The following is a 12,306-nucleotide window of genomic DNA, read 5'->3' on the forward strand; positions in this document are numbered from 1 at the left end:
CTACTTAAGCAATTTGAAATAACAAAATACTTGCAAATTAGTTTCATGTGCTTAGAGCAGGGCCCAAACCTTTTTGCTTACAGAACCCCTTTGGGGAATACTTGGAAATCGTGGAACCTTAATTTGTCAATTACAGTTTAAGGGTCGGTGTCATGGGGGGTGGGGGGGGGGCATTCGCAGGCATTCCCCCACAAATAAGTTATTGTGAACATCTACCCAACTGCAGCTCTCGTGTCTGGAGCTCCAGGATCTTCTTCTTTTCTTTGGCTTGGCTTCGCGGTCGAAGATTTATGGAGGGGGTAAAAAGTCCACGTCAGCTGCAGGCTCGTTTGTGGCTGACAAGTCCGATGTGGGACAGGCAGACACGGTTGCAGCGGTTGCAGGGGAACAGCGGTTGCAGGGGAATTGGTTGGTTGGGGTTGGGTGTTGGGTTTTTCCTCCTTTGCCTTTTGTCAGTGAGGTGGGCTCTGCGGTCTTCTTCAAAGGAGGTTGCTGCCCGCCAAACTGTGAGGTGCCAATATGTACGGTTTGAGGCGTTATCAGCCCACTGGCGGTGGTCAATGTGGCAGGCACCAAGAGATTTCTTTAGGCAGTCCTTGTACCTTTTCTTTGGTGCACCTCTGTCACGGTGGCCAGTGGAGAGCTCGCCATATAACACGATCTTGGGAAGGCGATGGTCCTCCATTCTGGAGACGTGACCCATCCAGCGCAGCTGGATCTTCAGCAGCGTGGACTCGATGCTGTCGACCTCTGCCATCTCGAGTACTTCGACGTTAGGGATGAAAGCGCTCCAATGGATGTTGAGGATGGAGCGGAGACAACGCTGGTGGAAACGTTCTAGGAGCCGTAGGTGGTGCCGGTAGAAGACCCATGATTCGGAGCCGAACAGGAGTGTGGGTATGACAACGGCTCTGTATACGCTTATCTTTGTGAGGTTTTTCAGTTGGTTGTTTTTCCAGACTCTTTTGTGTAGTCTTCCAAAGGCGCTATTTGCTTGAAAAGACACAAGTCCGAGACCAAGGGTTATCCCTGCTCCGAACCCCAGTCACCACTTCCCGTTGTACCCTGAGTTCAACAACTGACCATTTCTCCCCATGGATCCTGTCTGACTTGTGGACTTTCTCCACCATTTCTTTGTCTGCCCAAGATTCCAGCATTGACAGGCTTTTGTGGTTTTCAAAATCTTATTTGCTGTCCTTTCAGCTCCAGGGCAAATCAAAACAGCATCCACTCAGCTTATTGTCAAACTCATGTGATAGTACAGATTCTATCACCAATGTGTATATGTACAGATTGTAGTGTAGGATGACAGTGATTGGCTGAGAGTGTAGCCACACCTACTGGCAGGTCTTAAAGGGTTGCTCCTAGCCAGACCAGGTCATTCTGGACTGGTCGACCTACATGTGATATGCTCCAGTCTTCTAGTTAATAAAAGCCTTGGTTTGGATCAACAAGCCTTTGATTCTTTTGACGCGCTCTACAATCCAAACCCACATTCACAGGGCTCTTGTGGCCTTTCCTCACCTGTCACTCTCTTTTTAAAAATTTTACAAATCAAGCGACCAGCTCCAAGGGGAAGCCTCTTCCCCGACCCATGTGCAGTGGATGCCAGAGCAGGAGCAGGACAACCTACCTGTACTGGTGGTCGCTCAAGCACGGGCAGCCCTGCTGCGCTCCCATGCTGAGGTGGCAAACCATTGCACTGTCACTTGTTCTAATGAGAAGCCAGATCCAAGTTGTTGCAATCACGCGAGTCACATCAATGAATAGGTTTCCCCTCTATCTACCCTTTCAGCTGCTCCCTCATCTTGCAGAAACAGGTTAGTTCCAGCAACATAGTTTGTACCGTTAGTCAATGTGAAACGGGGACACCACACAATTGGGGGTAGGGGAAAACAGAGCACAAGAACTCCTGCTGTGTTGATCACACATGGGAGTGAGCGCTGTGGATTAGACAGGGAGGAGCTTCCAGACCTTATCCCTCCTCCAGTGAACCAGGAACTCATGGAGAAAACCAGGTGCTCACAATAAATCCAGTTGATTCAAGAAGGGGATATTGTACTTGCTACAAAGGATGTAATTCACACACCACCTTTCACACTTTGCAAAACTCGATGCAAATAAGAAACATGGTGGTGAAATGAAAACCCTGACATTATTTCTCCATTCTGGTGAACTGTGGCAGCTTGAGTTGCACTGGCAAGGAAACAGCAGGTGACCAATACTCAGTTGCAACATGAGATGCGGGGATCCTTTGCCCAAGCACACCTCCACAAATCATGGGAGTTTTTGACCTTACAAGAAGACTGATCACCTCATTGTTGGACAGGCATAATCCTGCAAAATAAATTAATTAAAAATTAACAACCTGTGTGGGATTACAAATAAAACAGACCCCTGATTTCTGTGAGGGGGAGGGGTATTGTTCAAATGAGCAGTTGAGGTGAGCATCAGCAGAGGGTCATGTGCTTCTCCCCCTACAAGATCCCTGACATTTCTTCCTTGGAACCCCCAGAGCTCCTCCACCATCAGACTCCTCAAAAAACAAATTCAATCAGGGACACATTTAAGGACTCTTACTTTTGCACTTTATTAATTTTTCTTTTCTCTCTATATTGCAGTCATTGTTTGTTTACAGTTTATTTCTTTACATGTGTACATTGAGTACAGTTTATTTGCACTATGTGGCAATTCTGCCTCGACTTATGTGTGATGTTATGCATGTACTCTGACAATAATTGAAAATGCTCTGAAATATGAAAATCTGAAAAATCATTTCATTTCTCATCAGCTTTATAGCTGATTTCTGATAATGTCTATGCTGGAGTCACAGTTCCTTTGGTGACTCAGCACAAGTAACATTCAGATTAGCTCAGGAATGATTAAATTCAACAAGAATTAATGTTATCACCTCACCTCCCACTGTAATTGCCCATGCCCCATCTTTCACTCCTTTGAAGTAATCTTTCTCTAAATAAAATGATCATGTCAATATTGCAAGGCCACAATCAATGACTCTGAAGTGGAATACGCACCCTTGCTTGATCAAGAAAAATTTCCATATTCAAGTTCGAAAAGATTATATCTAAGAGGGAAACTTAAGAAATTATGTTGGTTGCAGACATGTACTTTGTCATGCTGTCAAAGTAAATGTGACAAGTTCTCATTGGACATCTTGTAAATTGCATGTACTGTAATGTGTTGAATGGGAATACTAATCCATTCATGTGAGAGCTTGTTTGGCTCGTTCTGAATTCCAGCATCAAGGGAAAAAACCTTTTAAGTTATTCAGCTTTAAACTCTTGTAAATCTAAATATTCTATTGATTGAATATATTCAATTTTCAGAGTTAAAATAAGGGTGTCCAAAATATGGTTGTGCTTGGCCAGAAGCTTCTGCTTCCATACTAACATACAAGTAATAAAATATGTATCTTTCTTTCAAATGTGTTCTAATGCAGAGCTCAAGGAGCTTATCTTGCTCATGTGAAACCAGAGTTCTTATTTGAGCCTGAACAGTTTAAGAAATGGCATCAATTACAGGTAATTATAGCCAAGCATGTGTGAAATAAATAACCAGCATTTTGTTCCACATCTGAACATATTTCACTAATAATGACTTTGCAGATTGTTTTTCATATCAAGCAGGGTTGCACATTTGTAATTTGTGCACTATTAGTATCAGTCGGCAGACAAAATATTGTGTATCTTAAAAATATGAGAAAATCACTTCTGCAAATACTCTAACCTATCATTTTTTATTATCAGACAATGTGTATGTCTTTAGTGGTGCACTACATTTATCATTCATTTATAATTAAGCACATTTGACAGAAACACTAGTTTTTTTCTTAAATGATCAATAATCAATTAGTCCAGTGGTTCCCAACCTTTTACTTTCCACTCACATACCACTTTAAGTATTAACTATGCCATACTCGAGATGGCAGAGGTCGACAGCATCGAGTCCACGCTGCTGAAGATCCAGCTGCGCTGGATGGGTCACGTCTCCAGAATGGAGGACCATCGCCTTCCCAAGATCGTATTATATGGCGAGCTCTCCACTGGCCACCGTGACAGAGGTGCACCAAAGAAAAGGTACAAGGACTGCCTAAAGAAATCTCTTGGTGCCTGCCACATTGACCACCGCCAGTGGGCTGATAACGCCTCAAACCGTGCATCTTGGCGCCTCACAGTTTGGCGGGCAGCAGCCTCCTTTGAAGAAGACCGCAGAGCCCACCTCACTGACAAAAGGCAAAGGAGGAAAAACCCAACACCCAACCCCAACCAACCAATTTTCCCTTGCAACCGCTGCAATCGTGTCTGCCTGTCCCGCATCGGACTGGTCAGCCACAAACGAGCCTGCAGCTGACGTGGACTTTTTACCCCCTCCATAAATCTTCGTCCGCGAAGCCAAGCCAAAGAAGATGCCATAAGTGCTCTGTGATTAGTCAGGGATTGCTTAAGGTGGGATGTGAGTAGGAAGGGAAGGTTGAGAATCACTGCTCTAGACCCAATTATTACTGAAATATTTTGCTTGAGAAAAATTGTCATTGGCCCATTTCCTTTAGAGTTATGAAACTGTGCACATAACGAGTCAATTTGGAATGATTAAAATAGTGGTTTTCAAACTTTTTCTTTCCACCCATGTTCCACCTTAACCAATCCCATATTAATCACAGAACACTTATGGCATAAGGAATATTTAAAACGGTATGTGAGTGGAAAGTAAACGGTCGGGAACCACTGAATTAGTAGTATAACAATTCTAAACATTGGTGGATCTATATGTGCACAAAGCCCTATTTTACACCTGTTGGATTTTGAATGTCCACTCTAAATTATTGATACAGAAAATTTAAAAAAAAACTTTATTCATTGAAACTGAAGGGAATGAATCAAATAGTGCTGAAAAGTAGGAGCAGTGATAGTGATTAACCCACAGAACATTCATCCTGGTGCAGGCAGCATGCCCATGTTGTGTTGCCCTGCAGCAATGTGATAATGGGATCAACCATGTCCTAATTGTGCTGTGGTGCAGTGTTGTGGACTTTAAGGAATTTTAAGACATCTCCTAACATCTCACTCAGAGCTCAGTCACAATGGTTTCCCGTGTCTATGGAATTAAATTTTTGTTTGAGAATGTCAATGGCGCAGTCTGTTGCATTGTGTGAGGTAATAAAACTTTCATTACTAACATGGTGCCATTTTGTGTGTGTGTGTGTGTGTGTGTGTGTGTGTGTGTGTGTGTGTGTGTGTGTGTAAGACACCGGAGTCAGTTGTACAGTGAACAAGCAAGACAGATGTTCAAAATCTATTGATTGCCTTGCATCATAACTGAAGCCTAGATATTGGGCATTGATCAGAATTATGGACTGTATACATGGAGACACCAGCTGAGCATTCAGGAACATATCTCTTTCAATGCTGGCACATCAAGTTGACACATGGTACTATGAAAGCAATGTATCTCCATGCTTAAGTAGTCTGCATCAATGGGAAGCCTTCAATCTTGTCAAAGCCATGTACTTGCTCTGCCTGCTTGTTTCTTGCCAAGGATGGTAATATATTTAGATCTCTTGGAAGAGAAAGTACAACACGTGCAACAGAGTGCTCAGTAAACTGGGAGACATTGCAGATATATCCCTGGCTTTCTTGGAGGAAGCCTGATGCGTAGAAAATCATATAGTTGTTGAAATGGGCATATGTTACATCTTTCAGTCAGGATCTCCACACTCAATGGTCGGTACCTTACGTAACATTCTTTGTTGAGAAAGACATGTTGCTGGAAGATCCCCAATTGATAAGATCCTCTATTGAGTAGCTTTTCACTCCTCTTCTCCATCTTCCAAAAAACTGAGTTATTGAGCTCAGTTTACCATCTCCTTTCTTCTTGTCATCTAAGCTGATGAGAGGAATAATTGCTAAAACATTTACATCCAGAATGGACAGGTTATGTAAAACCTGAAATTTAACACAAACTCCTAGGTCAACACTTCATATAAATGTTTTTATTCTGTACAAATCAGCAGCACCATTAACTTCCAAAGAATTGATGATCTTTCCAAATACTTAGGTGAGTGGTCATTCCTGTTCCCATTTCTTGGATTCTCCATATTTTTAAACATGGTGACTAATTGCATCACAGGATTTAATTTGGTAGAACTGATATTAAATCAGCATTGTTGCACTGTAATTGATTTCATAATCTGCCAACACTGCATACTCCTGGCTGAGAAGAAATTGCAAGTGCCCTGGCAGAGATATTTCTATCATTGTTCTGCATGGGTGAGGTACTGAAAAACTGGAGGGTGTCTAATGTCTTTAAGAAAGGCTGCAAGGAAAATCTAGAAAATTACAAGCTGGTGACCTTAGCAGCAGTTCAGGGTAAGTTATTAGAGGGGATACAGAAGGCAGGATCCTCATGCGTTTGGCAAGGCAGGGACTGATTAGGGATAGTTAACATGCCTTTGTGCAGAGAAAACTTCTCACAAATTCAACTGATTTTTTGGAGCGGTGACCAAAAAGATTGATGACGGCAAGATGTTAGTCATTGTTGACATGGGCTTTAGCAGCGTTTTTACACGTCCTACATTGTAGGATAGTCAGGAAGGTCAGATCGCATGGGATCCAAGGTGAGCTGGGCAGTTGGATATAGGATTGGCTTGATGGTAGGAGACAGATGGTTCTGGTGTAGAGCTGTTATTCAGACTGCAGACCCCAGTGGGATGTGCAGGGATTGGTGTTGGGTCAGCTGTTGTTTGTCACCTATTTGAACAAGTTTGATAAAAGTGTAATTAGCACGGTTAGTAAGTTTGCAGATAACACTAAAATTGAATATCAATAACAAAACCATATTTTTGCAGAACTTTGATATTTTGCCTTTCTTTACTCACGTTCAATATATTGTTGAGATTATATTTGCTGGGCATACCTTGTGGCTGATTTCTGCTGCTTGATCTCGTCCTGAAAATAGCTTTAGACAAGTATGAGTGGGAGCAGCTGTATTTGTAATGCTATTGTAAATTATCTTTAGAATAAGTAGGCATAGAAGTGTTATAGTAGTTGTCTAAGATGTATGATTACATCTGTACTCCATGTTTCTTTAAATAGTAATGGCTTGGAAAATCTATCACGCAAAATTGCAATAATGTAAGGTTTTGTATTGAGATTTTGCTCCCTGAAAATTGAATAGTTATTAAGATTATATTTCACATTTTCAGCATTGCTTACACAGCCCAGAAAGTGCTGATATTTTTGACCTGGATGATAACGTCTTTGAATCAATAAGCAAAAGTTCATGGTCTGACGTATTGCTGCAAATTTACAAGGTAAAACTATTCAAATACATCATAATTGTTTGTGCACTAAATTTTTGTGTTAATTTCTCACACCCAAATAAAGATATTTAACAATTTAAAAAAAATGCCAACACATTACCATCTTTAAATGCTGTTATTTAATGGTCTTTTGTACCCTTAATGCCCTTAATAAATCATGAATTTATTTACATCATTTGATATGAACTTCCATTGATGAACAAAGTTAAAGTTGAATTCAATTGACGGACAAAATGCATGTAATGAATTTCTCTGGATCCATCAATATTTTAAGTATTGGTGTATGTTTCTTTTGTTTCTCGCTATTTTGCTCGAGCGTTGTTGAGAGGAAGTTAGAATACAAAATGTTATGAGTAATTATTTCAACAAGTGAAGTAATTGTTTTTATTTGAAATAAGGTGCAGACAATAAAAAATGCTGATAACGTGCTTTACTGTGGATGTGATGGAATTTGATAAGCATTTAGAACACACTTCAATAGCATTTGAAGCAAAACTGCCACCAATTACCACGACTAAATTTTGAGATCTGTGAGATATGAGTGAAGAAGACAAAGCATGATTGCCTTTTTTCAAAAAAAACTCCTTACTTAAATTCTGAAATCTCTCATTATCACCTGATTTTGTTTCTGATTTTATTTTTGCATGTGTGTGTGTGAGAGATGATCAGTATTTTTCTTTGTGTTTATGATGTTTTTTGATGGTCATTAATACTTGTGTTAAAATAATAAGGAAATATTTGATGTTCTTTGATGTTGAACGTAAATTTGTGACCAATTGATCAGGGGATCATCTTTGGTCTATACTAGATACAGTGATAACAGAAATAATAGCTGCAGATCATCTTATCAATCTTTCTTGCAAAGCTTCTCAATTCTGGATTATTTTATTTAAGACAATATAACAACAAAATAGTCTTGTGATTTGTTACTTGCAAGTTTCATTTATAAAATCAAAATATTTGAAAATGTGCAGAGGTGACTGAAAATCAAACATCATACGCACACAGGTGTAAATACCTAACACTCTTCCCCTCCAAGAAAAATAAATGTTTTGTGCAAATAACACACACGGGCAGCACTATTACTAATCTACAATAACTATGTTGTGCCTGTAGACCAAGGGTGAAGATCATGAGTAATTATTAAATAAAAATGATGTGTTGGATCGCCAAGTCATTGAACATGGTCTTTCAGTACCTCTGGAGGACATTTTTCTCTCTTTCATCATCTCAGGGAGTTAGACTCCACCAGGGTACTTTGTGAATTCTCCAGACTGGGGGTAATAGCTTGGTTGATGGTGAGGACTGTGGAGTTTGTCTTTGGCGACACTCATTTCAATATGGTATAGGACTGTAGGATTGAGCAGGACATGCTGTAGGGCTGCTTAGTTAAGAAGTCGGAGAGGTGCTCTGTTGAATTGTGTGATGGCTTGGCTGAGGACAGCTCAGTTGAGGCGGAGTTTAATTTTTTGAAGATACTTCTGGAATGTTAACAGTAGCATAGACTGATGGAATTTTATCTGGGACCTCATTAGGATCATGAGTCATGGCTGTAGCCATAGGATCATCCTTAATTGTTTATATGTTGTTTCCATATTTTAGTTCCCACTAGTATGGAATAAGTACAAGGATGTAATTTTTGTTAAGGATAACTTCTTTCACCAAAGGCCCCCTATTATCCTGATAGTCTCTCCTACTTCATGAGATCTTGTAGATTTACTGGGAGACGTGGATTGTTCAATTCAAAGGCAATGTTTGGGTGTACTGTGAAAAGTTGCATCCAAACATTAATTCAGGTGATGTTCTTTTGGTAGTAGAGGGAGGTGTATTTCTATAGCCTTACAGGAAATCTGCAATTTTGAGTTTAAGTATTGATTATTTTTCATTGCCTTTTTGAAGGTCTGCACAAAACTTTCCGCTTCCCCATTTGTGCTTGGATGGTAGGGTGCTGACAAGATGTGTCAAATACTATTATTTTGTAGGAATACCTTAATAGCCTCTGATACAAACTGTGGATCATTATCAGAAACCAGTTAAATCAATAATCCATACAAAGCAAATATACTTTGCAATTTTTCAGTTGTCCGTGTTGTTTTCCTCATGTGTGCTACCACTGGCCATTTGGAGTGTGCATTAATTACAATGTGAGAGCTTTCCCCCATGAACGGACCAATGAAATCAATGTGAATCCTGTGCCAGGGTTGTGATGGCCATTTCATGGATTTACTTGGCTTGAGGGGCTCTAGTTGCACATCTTGACCAGTGCCACATCTTCTTACGGTTTGTACACTACCCAGGGCTATTGAGGACCACCTTCATTCAAACCATCCCTGGGTGGTTGTTGTGGAGTTCTGATAATATCAGCTGTTTTCCATTTTGTAAGGATGATCGTTCTGTTTCCTTACAATAAACAATCTTCCTCAATTGATATTTCATGGCGTCTTGCACAATAAGGTTTTAGTTTTTCCGATATAATTTCAGCCTTGGGCCACCCATTTGACGTGAAGTAAAGGACCCTTGATAGTATAGCTTTGTTTTGTACTTCTTTACTGAGAGTTTTGCTGCAATAGGTAAATGGTGAAGGTGATAGCTGTAGCCTCTGCCACCAATTTAATGATCTCATCTTTCTGTTTAGTTTCTGGTAGGTGCAGGCGAGATAGCACATCAGCTTGGTTGTTTTGTTTTGCTGGTTTATATTTTAAATCATAGTCGTATGCAGCAAGCAACGTGGTCTAAAATCAAATTCAACGGTTTGTTATCGATGACTAAGGTCAACTTCCTACCATATAATTATTGGTGGAAATGTTTGACACCAAACACTATGGCAAGTCCTTCTTTTTCCATCTGTGCATAATTCCATTCACAAATCATCAGAGACTGGGAGGCATAAGGTACCGGTTGTTCCCCTTTTTCAGTTACCTGTGACAACACTGCTCTTAATCCTACAGGGCCAGAGTAACTTCTTTGTTTGGGTCATAGCGGATGAGAACATTGTTGCTTTATGTTAATATTTCTTTTAAGTGGTCCACAATGTTACTAGTCTCATCATTCCAATACCATTTCTGGTCTTTTGTTTTTAAACAGTTGGTTTAGTGGGCTGCACCACAATGACACATTTGGAATGTGCTTCCAATAATGATTAACCAAACCCAGGAATGACTGCAATTCGGCTCGGTTTGTTGAATAGGGTGCTCAGTGGACCAACAGTGTCCATTTGTACTCCTTTGCAGTTAATTGTAAAGCCCAGATACGTGATGGAAGGTACTATAAATATACACTGGTTTTTGCCATCTGGTTAAGACCTTTTCTAGATTGGATAGGTGCTAGGTGCTCAGTGTCATCTTGATCAATAATTATAATGTCATTGAGGTTGTAACCAACATTAAGTCCATGCAATAATTTGCCATGCCCACTTGAAATATGGCCAGAGCTGCTGATATTCCATATGGCATTTAGGTATAGGTGAATAACCCCAAATGAGTATTGATTGCCACATATTTCTTTGAGTTGCCATTGAATTCTATTTTTTGGTATGCTAGCCATGTCTAACTTGGTGAAATTTCTTTTCCCCATTCAAGGCTTGGAATTATTCTTCTGCTTTGGGCATAGTGTGTTCTGGTATCTGCAAAGCCTGATTAATGATGACTTTATAATCACCATAAATTTGAATTTCCTGATTGGTTTTTCACACTGGCATGATGGGGGCTGCCCAATCACTGTTTTGGATTTTTTCCAATTTTCCCTCATCTTCCAGTTTGCTAAGTTCCACTTCAAACATTCCTTTTATGACAAAAGACACTGTTCTTAGGCTCATGCCTGGTTTCAAGTGTAATTTTGTCTGGACTCCTTGGACTCCAGGCCTTTTTCAAAAGCCCCCTTGAGCAGTTGTTCCACCTTTGACTTGTCTTTATCTTCTCGGCACAAGGTCATTATGGATCCAATTTCCATCCAATTTAGTTGAATGTGCGATGGCCAGTTTCTTCTGAACAACGCTGGCCCTTTGGTATAGGGGTAGTCATTTTGGCTTTTGTTCTTTATATTTCGCGTTTATGTTGCATTTTCCAAACACCTTGACTTTCTCCCTGTGACTTTTTTAACACTATTTTAAATGCCTGTTTAATAGCGAGGTGAGGTAGGAGTTGTTGTTTTAAATTTAATGGCATCAGTAAAACTGCTGCTTCTACATCCAGCTCCATTTGAAGAGGTTCATTGTTGATTTTCACTTTGACATAGAATTCTGATTTTCCAACATTAAATCCACGAATGTACGTGATTTCCCCCGCCTTATCTTCTTCCAAGTCACTTGTTTCAGTGCTGGGACTTCTGTCCTTCTCTTCCACTGCCTCACTCCTGTGGGCTGCTTTTTGTATCTCTGCCCCTTTTTATCCTTTTTACCTTTTGTTTCTCAGACACTTGGCTTTGATGTGCCCCTCCTTGTAACATAGATGGCACCTCGACCATCTGAAATAACAGTTATCAGGCGTATGGTTGCTTTTTCTGCAGCAAAATTAGTTTTGGTGGGAAAATTTGCCCACCACTAGGGGATCGCTTGACAAATGTCCATGTTGTTCTCAGATGTCTTGAAAAGCAAGGCTGTCTCATGTGAAGAATTAAGAATCATCTCTTTTTGACTTGGTAGTTTCTGTCTGGCACTGCAGTTAGCTAAGGCCATTATTAATCTGTCTCCTAATGCTTTGTTTAGGAATTGACCAAATTCACAATGGTGTGAAAGTTTATGTAATTCTGCCAAATATTCACTTATAGATTCATCTCTTCTGTTTTCTGTAATAAGTGTGGTGATATGTAATTACACCACTAGGTCACCAGGGGTCACCCTTGTATATAAAGCAGTCCAGAGCTACAGTCCAGCCTTCCAGGTTCGTCTTGCAGAGAGACAAAGCCTCTTAGTGCACATATTAGTTTATTAAAGCTGTCTTATACTCACACTGCTGGTGTGGTTATTGTCA

The 12,306-nt window shown here is 40.3% G+C and overlaps 1 protein-coding gene across 6 annotated transcripts in view; it reads left to right on the forward strand.

Annotated features, from left to right (window-relative positions):
- Positions 1-12,306, forward strand: part of LOC138738909 (cilia- and flagella-associated protein 47-like) — a 614,550-nt gene that overhangs the window by 261,635 nt on the left and 340,609 nt on the right. For all 6 annotated transcript variants that reach the window (XM_069890090.1, XM_069890093.1, XM_069890088.1 and 3 more), the window contains 2 exons: positions 3,461-3,542; positions 7,223-7,330. In XM_069890090.1, coding sequence (XP_069746191.1) covers positions 3,461-3,542; positions 7,223-7,330 — 190 coding nt within the window. The remainder of the gene's footprint in view (positions 1-3,460; positions 3,543-7,222; positions 7,331-12,306) is intronic.

This window comes from Narcine bancroftii, chromosome 7, assembly GCF_036971445.1.
Source record: "Narcine bancroftii isolate sNarBan1 chromosome 7, sNarBan1.hap1, whole genome shotgun sequence".
In the NCBI taxonomy this organism is placed as follows: domain Eukaryota; kingdom Metazoa; phylum Chordata; class Chondrichthyes; order Torpediniformes; family Narcinidae; genus Narcine; species Narcine bancroftii.